The sequence below is a fragment of the Caretta caretta genome, chromosome 1, assembly GCF_965140235.1.
Source record: "Caretta caretta isolate rCarCar2 chromosome 1, rCarCar1.hap1, whole genome shotgun sequence".
NCBI classification, from domain to species: Eukaryota; Metazoa; Chordata; order Testudines; family Cheloniidae; genus Caretta; species Caretta caretta.
Window position 1 is genome coordinate 97,762,125 of NC_134206.1, and position 19,055 is coordinate 97,781,179.

The 19,055-nt window shown below is 43.7% G+C and overlaps 1 protein-coding gene across 1 annotated transcript in view; it reads right to left on the minus strand.

Annotated features, from left to right (window-relative positions):
* The window catches only part of UGGT2 (UDP-glucose glycoprotein glucosyltransferase 2), a 287,095-nt gene that overhangs the window by 72,765 nt on the left and 195,275 nt on the right, over nt 1-19,055 (minus strand). The window contains exons 27-28 of the mRNA XM_048853522.2: nt 5,866-6,055; nt 126-284 (exon numbers count right to left, since the gene is read on the minus strand). Coding sequence (XP_048709479.2) covers nt 126-284; nt 5,866-6,055 — 349 coding nt within the window. The remainder of the gene's footprint in view (nt 1-125; nt 285-5,865; nt 6,056-19,055) is intronic.

Consider the following 19,055-nt stretch of genomic DNA (forward strand, 5'->3'; position numbering starts at 1 on the left):
GCAGTCCAGATTTTGCTCGTTAGAAAAGAATACTCAAAGAATGGGTATCTTGAAGAAATTTCATGAAGGAGAATGAACATAAAAACAAAACAAAACCCACAACCTTTTCCTTAGTCAATACCAACCAGATTGGCCATCACAGTGGTGTCAAACATAACAGAATTATTCTTCATGCCTAGAGTTAACTGTAATCCCCGGGGAGGTTGTCCAGTGGTCATATCAAAGCAATGTCCTTCAAGTAGTAGATATTCCAGTTCATACTCTGCTGTAACAATTCCTTCTACCTGTGGAAATTAACATTTTTATATCATTAGAACATCTGGTATTTTGATTTCTCATAACAAAGGAGCATATTACAATGATGGAAATTTTGGTTTTTCATAATATACCTTCCATATAAATAGGTTACATGGATTTAATTCTTTCTTTTTAACATTTTGGGTGAATTTAGTGACTGTGAAAGCTGATGCAGACCAAGTCCTTTATTCATTCATCAAACAGATATAGTAAAGATTGGTAAGACAGTTGGACCTAAAAGGAATGGGCGTGTGTGTGAGAGAGAGAGAGAGCACGAGCATGTATTAAGTGTGTGTGTATATAAATAAAACTTTATTTAGAAACATTTTACAGATAATATACAGCAATGCTTTTCACCATGTGAATGTACAGTTCACTGTACTAAGCAAAGTTGGAACTACTGAATCACTGAAGTCAAGCTCCCTCAAGCCTAAATGAAGGGTTCAACTTTAGGATTGAGAAAATATTTTGTTTCCCATGTACACTCAATCTTTGGTCTCTGTATCCTGTTGTCAGCAACAGTGCTGACTGGCAAGGTGATTTTAGAGATGTGGATACCTATCTGCTAAGAAATGGGATGACATCACTTACTCATGTTGCATAAGCCAAACAGCCATCATCAGATAGTTCTAACTTTTGGTCATTTCCAAGCTGAATGAGATTGGCATCCATAACTCACAGGTGAAAAGCTTCATATCCATTTATTAATTCCCAGAACCATCTAGTCCTCCATTTTCAACATTTTCGTATGGAAATCGAGTGTAAAATTCAGAATTAAAAACAATTATTTAAACTGAAGCCAAAAGAATGTCTAACAAGGAAATAAGCTCTTTCAATTGAATAAGAACCTGTGTATTTCTGCACTGACAATTTAGTATTGAGAAACTGAAAAACGAAATGTTCAAGGTATTTATATATTAACAATATATTGTTTATCTATTTAAAATATGTGATACAGTTTGACTCAGCTACATTTCTTTTCCTTTGGATAGTTTCTACTGGTGCCAATACATTTGCCCTCGTTTATACTGATCAGTGAGGCATGTAGTGATAATACAGAAAACAGGGAGTTTATTAATAACCATAATGCCATGTATATTCACACACAGATCAAGATTCTTGATATAATTTAGGTCTAAGTCTTTAAACATGTCAAATTCCTGATACTGTTTCTGTGTTTCACACAAGTTAAATAACTACCACAGCTAATGCAAATTCTTGCTAAGTTGTGAAGTAACATTTTCCCCCACCCTTCCACTCTGTGAGAAAACTGCAAAGAGGAGCCAGCCACAAATTCCAGCCAGTAAGGGCAGAAGCAGCCAATGCAGAGACCTTTGATCCTCTGGAGACCTTTTTACAGTTTTGATTGGACTTTCTCGGCCTTTACATGATTGGTTGTTTGCTCCAACCCTCCCATTCCTCCTTCCTTCACAGATTCTTCACCTCAGCATCACTCCTCCTGGCTCTTTCCTTCAGTGTCCCCTACTTTAGCTTATCTCCTCTTAATGAAAAACTAAACAAACAGAGAGAGAGAGATAAAGGAACTAACATGAGGTTTGTCACCATTACATTGCTCTCTCTGTTTGCATGTTGTACCCTTTTCCTCACCCTGTGTTTATCTTATCCGCTTAAACTGTAAATTCTTCAAGGCAAAGTCTATCTTTTTGTTCTTTGTTCATTCAGCACATAGCACAGAGGTGGGCAAACTACGGCCTGTCCGGCCCACGGGACCCTCCTGCCTGGCCCCTGAGTTCCTGGCCGGGGAGGCTGTCACTTCTCCCCTGCACGCAATGCTCTGGGCAGCGGAGCGGTGAGCTCCTGGGGCAGTGCAGCTGCAGAGCCCAGCCCGAACCAGTGCTCTGTGCTGCATGGTGGTGTCGACATGGCCTGGCTCCAGCTGGGCGGCACAACTGTAGCACCACCACCCACTGGCGCTCCAGGCAGCGCGGTAAGGGGGCAGGGAGTGGGGGGGTTGGACAGAGGGCAGGGGAGTTTGGGGTGGTGGTCAGAGGGAGAGGGTGTGGATAGGAGTCAGGGTAAGAACAGGGGTTTGAATGGGGGCAGGGGTTCTGGGAGGGCAATCAGGAAGTGGGGGGGTTGGATGGGGTGGCGGGGGGCAATCAGGGCCAGGGGTGGTCAGGGGACAGGGAGAAGGGGTGATTGGATGGGGCAGGGGTCCCAGGGGGGCCGTCAGAGAACAGGGGGGGTTGGATGGGGCAGGAGTCCGGGGGGGGGGGAAATAGGAGGTGGGGGCCGGGCCACGACCGCCTCCCCTAACCGGCCCTCCATACAATTTCCGAAACCCAATGCGGCCCTCAGGCCAAAAAGTTTGCCTGCCCCGGACATAGCATAATGAGGTCCTGGTCCATGACTAAGGATTTTTAAGACCCAAAAAACGCAATCAAATTCTTAAAAATCAGAACTTTATTAGAGGAACAAAAAAAAAAGATAAGAGAACTACCCTATAAGATCAGAATGGAAGATAATCTTACAGGCAGTCAGATTCAAAACATAGAGAATCCCTCTATGCAAAACCTTTAGTTACAAAAAGTCACAAAAACAGGAATACACATTTCCTCCAGCACAGCGAATTTACAAGCCAAAACAAAGAAAAACCTAATGCATTTTCTAGCTGGATTACTTACTAACTTTACAGGAGTTGAAGGGCTTGCATCCTTGATCTGTTCCTAGCAAAGGTATCACACAGACAGACAAAAAAAACTCTTCCCCCCCCTCCAGATGTGAAAGTATCTTGTCCCCTCATTGGTCATTTTGGGTCAGGTGCCAGCGAGGTTACCTTAAGCTTCTTAACCCTTTACAGGTGAAAGGATTTTGCCTCTGGCCAGGAGGGATTTTATAGCACTGTATACAGAAAGGTGGTGACTCTTCCCTTTATATTAATGACAGAAGTCTATGCCCTTTGATGGCACGTAGTATTTTCTGTCAGACCTCTGACAATTTGATGGAATCATTTCAGGGGTAGGGCGAATCAACCTAACAGGTTCCATGATGGCATCATTCATGGGTAGGGCGATTTCAGATAAAGTCAATGTCTGCAGTGGAGAAGCTTGTGTTGTGCTTCTTGGAGTTCTTCTAGGGAGATGTCCAAGGAACTTGTGACCCTCCTATAGAGGTCTTAAAATTGTTTAAAGTTGTCCCCAACATTAGGAGGAGGGGCATGATGGTGTCATCAGTAGAAGATGAAGAGAAGTGGATGGTAGGTCCAACTCCCTGGTCAGAGGGTTCTTTCTATTCTGCAGGTACATCCTCAGGAGACAGACAGTCCCAGTACTGACAGCAATGGTGATTGATTTGTGCTCTCCCTGGGTGGGCTGGGAGGTTTACAGTGGTAAGAGGGATGTGTCATCCCTGGGGTCCAATACAGCCACTGTGGCGGAGTTATCCATGTTATCCAGAGATACCTGTACCATTGGGGTTCTTTGGCCTCAGTATGATAACCTATGTGTGATGGGGAATGCCCAGCCAGATTGTCAATGGGAGAAGAGAGGTGGAGGAATAAATCTCCCTGTCATCATTATCATCCTCGTTACTTGAAGAGGGGGAGCTGAGCGAGGTGGAGTGGAAAGGTGACTCGGAACTGATCAAGCTGAGGTGATGTCAGTGCCAAAGACAGGTGATTTAGGCATTGAGGAGACAGCCAAAACCTTTTGTAGCAAAAATTGACTCACTATTGCCAGTACCACTGAGGTAATAGCAGTTGGTGCCGCTGATTGTGAGGTCGATATTGGTACAGGAGTGTGCAACAGTTGCAGTATATCGCTAGTAGGTGGCAGCCTTCTTGCAGTTGCAAGGAGCTGCTGGGTGCCGGGTGTCTGGTCAGCTCTGGCAGTGCCAAGGCATGGGGTTTCATTTTCCCCTTACTGCCTGCGTCAGAGCTGGCTCGTTTAGAATCCTTAGCTCTCATGGTACCGAAGTGTGCTGCTACCTCAGTTGTAGAGACTGATGGTGTGGTTAGTACTGACTGAGAATGCGAGTAGGGGGAACATCTTTTCTTGGCTGTTTCCCAAGTCGGTGAAGCCACAGGATGCTTTTTCGCCACCTTTACAGCTGGATGGTCTGCTGTCTGAGCCTTAGAAAAAGAGCCTCTATCAGAGGCTGCCATAGGTGACTTCTGTCCCAAGGGGGTCTTTGCTTCTGGCTCAGACATTAGCCTGAGGAACTTCTCCATTAAGAGTTATTTCAGTTGTAAGCCCCTGGCTTTCCTGGTCCTGGCTTTTAACTTATGACAGTGCGGACAATTTTGACAAACGTGTGTCTCGCCTAGGCAGCGGACACACAGAGTCTCTGTCTGACACTGATATTGACATCCTACAGGCAAGGCAGTGTTTGAAGCCCAGGGAACCAGGCATGCCTCTGCGGAGAGAATTTTGTCCCCCCACAGTTCAATAAAAACCTATTTCTACTCAAGAAAAAACAATTTTTTTTAAGGACATGGACAAACAAACAAAAAGGGTTGACTATTAATAAAACTAGAACTAACTGGAGTCATTCTATGCTAAGTAAGCTCTGAGGAGCAGCTAAATGTTCCAACTCGTAGCCAAAGGCAGTAGAGAAGGAAAGGGGCTGGGGGGGTGGGGAGTGCTGGTCACACAGCGCCAGATAAGCCACCTGAAGCGGCGCGAGACGGGACTGTGCATGTGCAACCCAACTGGGCACTGATACCGCACATCTCTAATTACAAGTGCAGGGGTGCACGAACACCTAAAGTGGAGCACCCACAGGGACATCACTTGAAGAAGAATCTACAGTTTATTTTGAAAAAAATTTGTGGTGAATACTGCTGGACAATATAAACTGTAGTAGATGTTACTCTTCCCAATATGTTTACAAATGCATACTCAACACCTCAAGTTTGAAGCCAAGTTAAAAGGAAATGAGAAACAAATTAAATATTATGCATGTGCACTACTAAACTCTACAGATAATAGAGATTAAAGCAGTGATTTCATGGAACAGTGCAACTGGAAAGTTGGTAGGAGAGAGAGTGTGAATTAAACAGTCTCTGTTAATGTCGGATATATGAAAATATCTTATAATCCATTTGTGAAACTGATAAAACTCAAACCCTGCAATAGTACATAATAATGAGAACAAAGAACAAAACGTGGAAGATTGTGAATAGATTGGAAAATTCAAAACCCAGTTATTGTCAGATGATGAAGCTAAAATTAAATACTCAAAAAAAGGAAAGGAAAGGCTAACATATGGAATGCCTACTTCACTGTTTCAAGCCTAACTCAAGAAGATGTGCACTTTCATAAATATACTATTGTTTCAACATATAAAACATATAAAACTATACTGCAATTATACACTAATAATTTTGCTATTTTTGTATAATTTATTGCTTAATTCTTAGCGTTTTGTTTATTTTATAAAGAAAAGAAGGCTGCGGAGAGGTTTTGATGGGAGAAGATGGGATTTAAAAGGGAGGAAGATTAACAAAATAATTTACTGAAATATTAAGCATTTATGCAAAATTATTACTGGTTTCTGCTTATATGATCCAACTATAGTTTTCAGAGGTGTTCAGAAATTACTACTTACATCCTGTAAATGAATGTTATCGAGATCATAAGAACTGTTTACTGCTTCAACCAACCAGCTTTCAGGAATGATCATGTTTAGAGTCAAAAGTAGTGTTTCTGGCATCTCTAGGAACTTTGCCACAGGTCCAGAAGGAAAGAGGTTATTGGCCCCAGAGGTCAGTTCTGGCTCCAGAACAAAACGATAAAAGCTGTTGACAATAAGTACATCAAAAGATTACATATTATACAATATGCAGACTGAGCTTTAAATACAAGAAAGTTCTTGTAAAAAAACATGTTATAACACAGCGAACATTCTGAATCCATTTAATTAATATATGAACGATGCTTGAAGGTATGGCAGCTCCATGTATCTATGAGATGTGTTCATGTAATACCTACCATTTAACACATGGGCTAATGAGTAGGCATGGGAGGAATACTTCTCCTCTCACTCATTCTGGCTTGGGAGAGTGAAGATCCCTCTCCTTCCACGATCTCAGTGGTTGGTAAAGTGATGACCCAAGACAGAGAATCTGAAGTGGGAGCAGTAGGAATAGTCTGGCTGTGGAGTTTCTTGGCCTCCCAGAATTCCTGCCAGCAGGTGAAGTAGCAGCAGCACCTGACAGAAGAAGAGGATCTCCAGGGAAGACATCCTTGTCACTAGCTCCAACAGAAGAAGGGGCACAGATGAGAGGAGAAACATCTCCCATCCTACCAACTACAGTCCAGAAAGAACAGATCATAGGAGCAACAAAATGGAACTGTTGGCTTTCTTTCCCCTGCTGTTACTCCAGAAAAGGAGGATAACAGAGAAGAACAGAAAAAGGAAATGGAAAAACTAGAGGCAGAGGACAAATGGGAGATTTCTATGGAGGAAGGGGGAAATTTTATCATGGGGAAAAGTAGAAAACTAAGAAAAAAAGGCAGAGAGACTGGAAAAAGTAGTGTCATAAAGGAAGGAAAAGAAAGATGTGAGACTTAGTAGGTCAAAGATATTTAAATTTTTGTATATAAAGTCTAGTGTCAAAGCAATGCAATTAAATACGCACTAATGTTGGATTCAGATGTCAGGATTGTGACCGGTGAAATGGGGCTTGGGAGGCAGGGTTTCAGATGAAAGACAACACAGGATACCAGGATTCTTATGGGTGCTAATGCGCTGCTGTTTGAGATGTTGGGGCCCCCCTGATTTTGATGGCTTTAGTGCATTTTTTAAATATATATTTAATAGAACATAACTTGCCTCTACCAAATCACAATTAAATATTTAGTAATATTTCGGAGAGGCGGGGAAGGGAAGAAGAAGAGGGCAAGCATAAAAAATATAACTTCCAAACTACCTTAACATTTTATAGAATACAGGAAACTGCATTAGGTATTTCAAAATTTTCCAGGGTTAAGAATTCCTGGACCTTCCATTTTTTAATTTATTGTATTTACATCAAAATAGATTCTCCTTCCAGGTCAAACCTAAGTGATAGGCATGGCTATCGTCATAAACATGTGCTTTTGCTTGGATGTTTGGGACCTCTTGGAGACAAGGAATACTTTCCTGACATTTGTTCTCTTCATACCCATCCACTTCCCCTTGTTGCATTCCAGTATTACACATTACTGAGACCCCCATCACAATAACTACCACAATTTTGAGTCCCACCTCCTGTTTTGATTTACTTTAACTACTGCTCTACCAGAGGTGTGTGAGAAGTCTTAAGAAATCTAGTTGGTCAGCCAGTAGCATAAAACGATTAATGTGAATTCAAAAGGTCAGGGTCAAACACATAGTGTACATAAAAGAATTAGAAATTTCTTATCTGATAATTTTCAGGTAGCAGCTTCTCTTTGCATTCATCACTAATGGCTAATCCCCCTCACCTATGGAATTTGGAGGCTGTCAAATGTTGTTGCTGGACACTCCAGGACTAGGCACTGCCCTTCATCTCAGGCCTCCAGAGGAGTTCTTCCAAAGCTGTAGAAGCTCTCCAGTAACTGATTATTAGTATTAAGACAACAACTTGACAATGTATTAATTAATCCCAAAACAATTATATGTCTAATTCTCCCTTTAGAGAAAAATATTAATTTATATTCTGGTTATTTACCAGATTACCAGGGTGGGTTGAATGAGAAGATATTAACAGAAAGAAAATGAACAGGTAAGAAATTTCTCATTCTGTTGTCCTGCCTATCTCCTCATTCATCTCTAATGGGAAGTATCAAGCAGTGAATTTACTGAAGTAGTGGGGAAAGGATAAGAAGAGTTTCAATTATTATAATGAAATAATAGGCAGCAAGGGAAATTTCAGATACAAAGCATGTGGTAAATAACTCAGTTGCACCTTCCTACCAAAGGGTGCTTCTGAAGAGGAATGGAATCTTACTTTGAAAATCTTTCTCAGATGAGGATCGTACACTTTTCCCCTACTGCCCCCATAGGTACTTCTGGGAATATTTTCCCAGATGCCTAGCAGGCCAACTGGTACAGAATTTTCACATCTTGCCTGGAGAAACTGCAGCCCATTTATACCACAACATTCCAAAGAAGTGCCAAGGGTTAGAACAAAATGATAGGAGAATTATTTCCCAGGAATTATGGGAAGATTAACTAACCTTAAACAGAAAAGTTTCTGGAGCTATAAGTATAACCTTCTCCTCCTGACAACAGCAGTGTAGTTCTTGTATAGATAGGGGAACTAATTCCAAAACTTGCCTTAGGGAGGTAATGGCAACTGCCACAGGCTTGTGTAATCTGTCATTTTGACTAATCTTGCCATCTGATGATACTGGAATGGAGAGTCTGACATGCCTACCTATGGAATGCTAGTAGGATTGGTACCCACATTTTTATCATGGTTTGTTGTAGGACTCCAATCAACCATTCTGGATAAACTCTAGAATAGCTGAAATCACCAGAACTTTGTGATTATGATTATATATATTGTGGCATTTACAGGCTAGAGACTCATTGGTCTGGGCACTGTACAAACCAATAGGAAGTCCTTGCCCAGAAGTGCTTTCTGTTTCCCCTTACACTAGAAATGTAAATTTGACCAGACCAATGAATGACATATCCCAGTTGAGTTCTATTTGGATACCAAAATGTAACAACAGCCTAATGGACAATCCATGCTGAACTACACTTCTGTTCCAACGCCCAGGCTGTTAACTCTAAGTGCTTCTGGTCAGGTTTGAAGGAGTCCCTGTCTTCTCACCTCAGTCCCTGGAAAAATCATGGAGCAGGTCCTCAAAGAATCAATCCTGAAGCACTTGCATGAGAGGAAAGTGATCAGGAACAGCCAGCATGGATTCACCAAGGGAAGGTCATGCCTGACTAATCTAATCGCCTTTTATGATGAGATTACTGGTTCTGTGGATGAAGGGAAAGCAGTGGATGTATTGTTTCTTGACTTTAGCAAAGCTTTTGACACGGTCTCCCACAGTATTCTTGTCAGCAAGTTAAGGAAGTATGGGCTGGATGAATGCACTATAAGGTGGGTAGAAAGCTGGCTAGATTGTCGGGCTCAACGGGTAGTTATCAATGGCTCCATGTCTAGTTGGCAGCCGGTATCAAGTGGAGTGCCCCAAGGGTCGGTCCTGGGGCCGGTTTTGTTCAATATCTTCATAAATGATCTGGAGGATGGTGTGGATTGCACTCTCAGCAAATTTGCGGATGATACTAAACTGGGAGGAGTGGTAGATACGCTGGAGGGCAGGGATAGGATACAGAAGGACCTAGACAAATTGGAGGATTGGGCCAAAAGAAATCTGATGAGGTTCAATAAGGATAAGTGCAGAGTCCTGCACTTAGGACGGAAGAACCCAATGCACAGCTACAGACTAGGGACCGAATGGCTAGGCAGCAGTTCTGCGGAAAAGGACCTAGGGGTGACAGTAGACGAGAAGCTGGATATGAGTCAGCAGTGTGCCCTTGTTGCCAAGAAGGCCAATGGCATTTTGGGATGTATAAGTAGGGGCATAGCGAGCAGATCGAGGGACGTGATCGTTCCCCTCTATTCGACATTGGTGAGGCCTCATCTGGAGTACTGTGTCCAATTTTGGGCCCCACACTTCAAGAAGGATGTGGATAAATTGGAGAGAGTCCAGCGAAGGGCAACAAAAATGATTAGGGGTCTGGAACACATGAGTTATGAGGAGAGGCTGAGGGAGCTGGGATTGTTTAGCCTGCAGAAGAGAAGAATGAGGGGGGATTTGATAGCTGCTTTCAACTACCTGAAAGGGGGTTCCAAAGAGGATGGCTCTAGACTGTTCTCAATGGTAGCAGATGACAGAACGAGGAGTAATGGTCTCAAGTTGCAGTGGGGGAGGTTTAGATTGGATATTAGGAAAAACTTTTTCACTAAGAGGGTGGTGAAACACTGGAATGCGTTACCTAGGGAGGTGGTAGAATCTCCTTCCTTAGAGGTTTTTAAGGTCAGGCTTGACAAAGCCCTGGCTGGGATGATTTAACTGGGATTTGGTCCTGCTTCGAGCAGGGGGTTGGACTAGATGACCTTCTGGGGTCCCTTCCAACCCTTATATTCTATGATTCTATATAAGCAATGTTTCAGAGTAGCAGCCGTGTTAGTCTGTATTCGCAAAAAGAAAAGAGTACTTGTGCCACAGTGAAAGCCTTTTCTTTTTATATATGCAATGTGGGTTCCCTGGCAATCTAGTAAGTCCAAAGTCCTTTCTGGGCCAGTGGAGGACTAGGAAGAGGACTTCAAACTCTTACTTTTCGTCTCTTATGTATCCTTTACGTGAACTGACTTGAAAGATAGCTGATTCTTCTCTGCCCAAGACATTATTTTCATTTTTGTGGCGAAGCTTTGACTCCCTGGTTTTTGAAGGGATATCAACACTCATGCCTCAGTTATAAGCCAATCTCATGTATCTAATAATGCTTGAAATGAAAGAGATTTTATTAACGAGCTCCTTGCAAACCACTTGTATCCTGTCCTGGAACAGTCCTGGGGTGGTGGTGGGGAGTTGGGTGGTGCATGTGTGGTTCTTCCCTTGGCTATTTATAGGGAAGAGGTAGTATGCTATTCATCCTGGCCTGGGGATTATTCAGATGAGGCAGGTTACTGGTACAAATACCTCAATTGTGGAAGTAGCTCTCTAGACATCCCTGGGAGCCTGAAAGGTTGCCTGCACACTACACAGGCTGGCTAGTACCCTAGTAAGCACTATATGAGCAACCTAGTATGACTCACTAAATCATTATCATTTTGAACATGAGAAGGGATTTCTCAGTTACTCCTCTGTAATCCCATGATGTCTCAGCTTTGCAGGGAGGGGAAACCTTATTAGCCTCTGATCTGGTCACAGACTGCCTGAAGTGCTCCTAAGGCTATAATGTGGAGCCAGCCTATGCAGTGGAGAAAGGTTGGAGAGAAAGACCCTTTTCCTGCCTTTCAGACTCTCTCTGACTGATGATCAGAAGGTACAATTCCCATTGCACTGTGCCTCAAATCTGAGTCCCTTTCCCTGGCAGAGCAAGGGTCCTTGGGCTGAGAGCTGTACATAGTGCTGTACATGGGAGAAAAGCTCCATTAAACACTTCCTCAGGGGGTGGAAGGCAAATGAAAAGGGGTTTACTTCCTGATTTTCACACCACTTGTTCAGTAATAATATTAATTGTTGCCTTGCAAAGGTGCTTTGCTTTTCTGGGACCCTGAATTTCTGGGGTTTGCAATGTACCAGAACTGGGACATATACTGGGGATGGTAAATTACCTAAGTTGATACCTACAAAACCTTTCTACAGTGACAAATCACTGAAAGAATGGTTAAAGTCCATCTTGGTTCTGGGGGCAAAATTCAGAAAATGTCTTAAAAAAGGTAAAAGAAATCTCAACAGCTCCAGTTTTCAAGTACTACAATGGGCACAAACCCACAATGGTCAGTGCAGATGCAATCAGCTATGGCCTAGGTAGTGTACTGTTGCAACAGTATGTCTCATTTTATTCTCACACACTTACAGGAGCTGAAAAATGATATGCACAGACTGAAAATGAGTGCCTAGCAAGCATATGGGCATGTGAGCACTTTTACAGATGTGTGTGTGTGGACTGGATTCATTTACACGGATAATAGATCATAAACCGCTTGTAACCCTCACCAACAGAAAAGACCTGGATCAAGCACAACGGAGATGCCAATATCTGTTGCTAAGGAAAATCTGGTAGTAGCAGATACACTGTCACAGAGCCCAGCATCACACTCAACTACCAGTGAGCTCAAAGAGGACATAAAAGGAGTATGTGGCTGCTGTGGATACATACAGACCAATGTCACAAAAGAGACTACTCCAGCTACAAAAAGCGACCTCAGACAGACACACAACTTCAAGAAGTTGTAAGATACTTGGGCGGCTGGCCCAAGTATCTAAAAACACTAAAGAAATGACCAGAGACTACTTTGCAGTGCTTGGATAATTAAACAAGTCAAACTGATTAACGAATAAAGCCATTGAAATTTCAAATGAAATAAGAGGAGAAATCCTACACCTCATTCATGAAGGACATCAAGGATTAACTAAATGCCGGAAATGGGCCAGCCAGTCACTGTGGTGGCTTGGCATCAGCAAGGACATAAAGAATAAAGTATCTGCATGTGAACATTACAGAAAAAACAGACCAAGACAAGACAAAGAACTTTTAATAACAACACAAAGAACGTTTAATAACAACACTTCTACCAGATAGACCTTGAAAGAGACTAGCTGCAGATTTATGCGAATTTGAAGGACATCATTACCTGGTCATCATGCACTATTTTCCCAGGTATATAGAAATAATGTATTTGAAAGACATAAATATGTTGCAGTGTTATTGAGAAATTCAAGTGTACTTCACTTCAGTATGTCAGGACAAGTAGTGACAGACAATGGACCACAATTCACTGCAGCAGAATTTAAGTCATTCCAAATAAAATATAATTTTGATCATATTACTAGCAGGACACATTACCCACAAGTGACTGGAGAAGCTGGGAGAGCTGTACAGACAGCCAAGAAAATCCTGTAGAGGAAGATCCATGTCTTTCTCTTCTGAGTTGCAGATCCACACTGATAGTGGCTACTGGATACAGTCCAGCACAACTCCTGATGGGAAGACAACTCAGAAGTCCTGTTCCAGCTTTGGAAAATAACCTATTTCTAAAGTGGCCAGACACGAAGAGAGTAGACAAATTGAATAAAAAGGCTAAAAGAATTTATGAACACTTTTACAACAGACATCACACAGAGAACTGTCAGGTGTAGAACCTGGTGACCATGTTCATACAAACTGCATGGAGAAAAAAGATGGACAACTCCAGCTGCAGTAAAGAACAAGAATTCAGTGCTTGCATCATGTGTGATCGAGACCAACAGTGGAGACTTCAACAGAAACTGTCAACATCTACAGTTTGTTCCTCAGAAACAAAGCAATGACAGATGCAGAACAAGAAAATGACTCAAGGATTCCAAAGCGACCACAGCCAGTCATTGCAACTAATGAAAGGCAGATGACTAAGATGTTACACATTCAGGTCATGTAATTACAAAACCAGTACAATTCAGAGACACTTACCGGACTGATACGTTCTGAACTTCAAAGACAGTGTGACAGTGTAAATATTGTAAATGGTAGGAATGCAGAACTTAAAAGAGCGAGATGTAATAATAGAAAGCTAAACTGTATTACACTGTTCAGCCACCAGGTGGCACTTATTTAAACAACCCTCAGCCATACTTAGCAGAGCATTAAAGGCACACAACTGGTATGTATAAGCAAGCTCTGTGATCAGTCGGTATCTGGTACAGAAGACTATGACAGGGACTTCTGGATCCTTTCAGGGGTTTTCCCTGTCTGGCCTGGATCTTTTGTGGGACTTACTCCTGAGTTGGCCCGATAGTGTTCTCCTCATTTGTAGACTCTCTCCATGAAATGCAGTAGAGTCGCAGAAAAGTCCTCAGAGCAGGGAGGGAAAAAACATGCTGCTCTGGCTCTGAGCCCCATGCCCCGGCAGCACAAGGGTCAGCTGGCTGTGAACAGACAGGGTATAATTTGCCCTCTGTATAGACTGTGCTGCTTCAGATAGGGAACAACACTTAGATTTAGCCCAGCATTTGTAGGTAGCTTTGCTAGGTCTGGGGGAGGGCATGTAGAAGTGTCTCAGAAAGCAAGCTTGCAGCTGCAAATCTGGGTGGTTGAAACTGAGAAATACTTGATCCAGGATGGAGGTGGAGGAAAGATTTTAAGTTGCTATTGCATGAAAACAAATAAAAATTGAAGTTATAAAACAAATAGTCAGTAGAAACTGAATTACCAATTTGTTTTATTGCCAAGCAGAAAATTTGGAGGCCTAAACTGAATGGCAGGGTTTAATCCTGGAGGCTCCAGAAACAACACTAGACTGCCTCTGAATTTCATAGGCGGGGGCAGCAGGCATTAACCATAAATGATGAATGGAGACAGAAGCTGAGCAACAGAAAATGAGATTATGTGAAATCATATGGATAATTCATAGCAGTCTCTTCAATTGGAAATGAGCTGAGTATGTGATTGGGGAGGACATAACAAGAAATGACTGCCAGTGTATTATTACTAGCTACGGTAAAAGATTGGTATAAGATGAATATACTAAAATATTATGTGTTGATGGCTCAATCTATCAGAGAGCTAATATTTTAAGAAGATTAACAATTATATGGACTCATAGGTAGCCATTACTGAATTAATTTTGGTGAACTAAGTCGGAATTACAATGGAATTAGCTGTGCTCCGTTGTGTAGAGTAGACACATTTATTTTGGCAAAAAAAGGGCTGATTTCTTTGCAAAACTTTGTTTTTCCCCAGAACAAAAAAGTGTAGTATTTGCGATGGTGTTTAATCTAAAATATTACTGTCTAACGCTGCTACAGTTTTTGTTCATTCGGATACAGAGAAAATGACAATTACCATTGTTGAAATCAACACAAGAGATCATCAAACAATACCAATCACAGAGATTTCCCTCAGTTCTGATGTAATGTAACTGAAGGTTCTTCAAGATGCGTGATCCCTATCAGTATTCCACTGAGGGTTATGCACATGTGACATGTGCCCGAAGCTTTTCAAAGTAGTATTGCTCGGCGCTCCGCACATGCACCCTTGCATTGCCTCATGGTTTCACCCAAGGCAATAAAGGGTAGGGCAGACTGTCCACATTTTCACTTCCTTCTCCACCACAGACCTACAGAGGATAAGGAGGGTGGGACTGGAAAACAGATAGAGTCCACACATCTTGAAGAACCTTCAGTTACAGGTAAATAACCTCCTCTTTGAGAGAGGGAGATGGTCCCTATTGTATTCCTCTGAGAGTGCGAGGAAGATGGTGGAACCGTAGACTGGAGACTGCTGAGCTGAATGAGGCATCTGTCACAAAATCATATACCAGAGCATAGTGAGAGGAAAAGGTGTGTACCGAACTCCACACGGTTGCTTCACATGTCCGCAAGGGACACGTCATGGAGCATGGTTGTTGTTGATGCTTGCACTCTCGTGGAATGGGCTTGTATCCCATCTGGTGGGGAGCACCCTGACAACAGACAGAAGTGCATAATGCACCCTGAGACCCACTTAAGTCTCCAGGTGGAAATGGCCAGTCCTTTATTTCTCTCTGCTATGGCAACAAATAGCCTGGGAGACTTCTGGAATGGCTTTGACTTTGTAGGTAAAAGGCCAGGGCCTTACACACACTGAGGGAATGAAGCCACCATTCTTTGTTCGAGATGTGTCGTTTTGGAAAAAAGGTAGACAGATGTATGGGTTGGTTGAGGTGGAATTGAGAAACCACCTTTGGGATGCAGTCATAGTGAGACCTTGTCCTTATGGAACGTTGTGAAACTGGGGTTTCCAATTATGGCTCCCAGCTCACCAACCCTCCTCGCTGAGGCAATAGCAACAAGGAAAGTGACCTTCATGGAGAGGAGAGAGACAGGACAGAAGGCCAGTGGTTTTAAGGGAGAGGTCATTAAAAGAGGTAAGGACTAGTTTGAGGTCCCATTGGGGAGCTCTGGGCTGAATAGGTGGATATTTACATTAAAAGGGCCTTCCTGAATCGGGTGGTCAAGGGGTGGGTAAAAACTTAATGCCCTTCCCACGGGAGGATGGAAAGCACTAATGGTGGCTGCATGCACTCTGACAGAGTTGAGAATGAGTCCCAAGGTTTTCAGTTGGAGGAAATAGTCTAAGAGTATGGAGATGCTGTGACGTTCCCCTGGCGTTATCTGGACCAGTGATCTGCTAAGTCACTCCAATCCTTGACTCTGGGAGCCAGCCTTACTCTGCTCTGCTGTGAGAACCCTCACTCCTGGGCTGTTCACGCATAGCCTCTGGCAGGTAAGCTGCTCCTTGGATTGTGCAACCGAATGACACTAGCCAATGTCTCCAGTCCCAGACACCACCTTAGGAACCTCCGTCTTGCAGTGTCCAGTTATGCCCGCTGGACACAGCAACCTTATATGAGTTTGTCAATTTAATAAAGAAATTGATACATGCCAGGCTTGTTATCCCAAGGGAGTCTCTGACACGCTTCAAACCAAACGCACTGCTTGAGGTAGAATAACCAAACAGATTTATTTACTACAAAGATACATTTTAAGTGATTATAAGTGATAGGCAAAAAGTCAGAGTGGTTACAAAAAGAAAATATAAACATGCAGTCTAAACTCTCAACCCTATTAGACTGGGTAGCAACTAGATTAAACAGTTTTTCTCACACCACTGCATGTTGCAGTCCTTAATATATAGGTTTGTTCCTTAAATCCGAACCAATCTTCTGTGTTGGGAGTCCTGTCTCCTTCTCAGTGTCTTGGTTACTTGTAGCATAGGTGGAGACAGGAGAAGGGCCCAGTATGTCCACTCTTGGGGAGCACAAGTCCAGGCATGTCTGTGTGGCATTGCTGAGTCTCTCCCAAGCAAGGTTGAGCAATTCCCCTGGTGTGGCCTCATGCAGGTGAGCTCCCTTATTGCATTGTAGCTCCCTTGCTGGACAATAGCTGTTGATGGGTTGTTTGACACCCGGCCCGGGCGTTGGTTACTTTCCTTGCTGTTGCCTCTGGGGAGCTAATATCTGGCTGATTCCCCAACTTACAGCATGTTTTAGTGACCGCCATACAACACAATTCTCATAACTTCATATGCATTAATGATACACATCTATGGATAGAGAAATGACTTTCAGCAGATCATAACCTTTCCCCTGATGCCTTACAAGGCATGCTTTATACTAAGATCACTATTATATGAAAATGAAGAATATGGGGTTACAGTATGCTCCCCCAAGGTACAGAATGTCACAGCTGACCACAGCTTCAGGGGCAAGACCTTGCCGTAGGGCCTAGGAAGTGAAGCATGTCCATTTGGCCTGATAAGATCGCCTTGCGGAGTCTTTCTGGCTACTGGAGAGGACATCTTGAACTGCCAATGAGTATTCTTGTGTTAATAGAGGTGTCAATCCAAAAATCACACTGCCCTGTGTAGCATCTATGGATTGGAAGCTTAAGTCTGCTGTTGTATTGTGTCAGCCATTCCACAAACGTCCATAGCGGGAGTGAACGTTGTTTCAACATGCAGAGAAGAAGAGGGAACCAGAATTGGCAAGACCAGAACAGATCAGAATGACCACCACTCTCTCCCACCTGAGTTTGTGGAGGATAAGGGGTAGAAGTGTGTGTGGGGAAGGTGTAGTTCAGAAATGGGCAAACTACGGCCCACGGGCCACATCCAGCCCGCAGGACCGTCCTACCCAGCCCCTGAACTCCCGGCCAGGGAAGCTAGCCCCACGCCGCAGCCTCAGCTTGCTGTGCTGCCAGCGCTCTGGTCCGTCGCTCCTGCCGGGCAGCACGGCTGCGAGCACCTACTGCTCTGAGTGGCATGGTAAGGGAGTGGGGGTGCTGGATAAGGGGCAAGGGATCCCGGGGGGCAGAAGTTCGGGGGGGGCAGTCAGGGGACGGGGAACGGGGGGTTGGATAGGCATGAGAGTCCCAGGGGGCCTGTCAAGGGGCAAGGGTGTGGATAGGGGTTGGGGCAGTCAGGGGACAGGGAGCAGGGGAGGTTGGATTGGTGTGCCTCAGTGACCAAAGATGTCTGCGATTATTGTGTTGTGCAACTCCCATTCATGGTCGGTTGCAAAGTTCTTGCTGAAAGAATCTGCAATCACATTCTGGGTGCCAGGCATGTAGGGTGCTGACAAAAGAATATGGTGTTCGATGCACCATTCCCAGAGGTGAATTGCCTCCATACACAGTGCCGGGGACATCACAGCCCCCTTGTTTGTTTATGTAGTATACTGTGGTGGTGCTGTCTGACATGATGATGATGTGGCGCTAGTGGATAGCTGGTAAGAACACGTGGCATGCTTTGCATACAGCCCAAAGTTTGAAAATGTTTATGGGCACCCATGCCTCTCGCGTGGACCAGGTGCCTTGTGTCATGTGATTGCCAATGTGAGCGCCCCAGTCTCACACTTATGCATCTGTTATGACTGTCATGGTTGGCGAGGGTGGGAGGAAGCACATCCCAGAGCAGATTTGTATCTGGTCCGTCTACCACTGAAGAGAAGAAATGACCTCTGGTGGAACATTGAATATGGTGTCCATGGATTGGTGCACAGGGGAATAAACTCTTTGCAGCCATAGTTACAGACTGTGAAGATTCAGGCAGGTGAAGAGTGTGACATATGTGCACTCCGCCAAGTGCCATAGGATGGAGAGACAGGTCCTGGCTGAGACCGAAGGGTTGGAGGTCATCAGGGCTATTTGGTCCAGTAGGCTCTGGAATCTGTCCTGTGGCAGATAAGCTCATGCACAGGTCAAATCGATGCGAGCTCCTATGAATTCCATGGACCAAGTAAGGTACAAAGTTGATATTTTCATATTGATGCTCACTCCTAGGGAGGAGAGGAGAAGAAGAAGATGGGACATTGATGCTTGAGCTTCCTCTTTTCCAGCAGCCATTTGTCCGGGTATGGGAAAACAAGAATTCCCTGACATTGTAGGTGAGCCGCTACCACAGAGAAAACCTTTGTAAAAACTCATGAAGCAGTGGTAAGTCCAAATGGGAGAACCCTGTATGGGAAGCGTCGATGCCCTACTTGAGCCTCAGGAACCTTCTGTGGGTTGGATGTACATTGATATAGAAGTAGATGTCTGCATGTCGAGAGCCGTAAACTACATGCC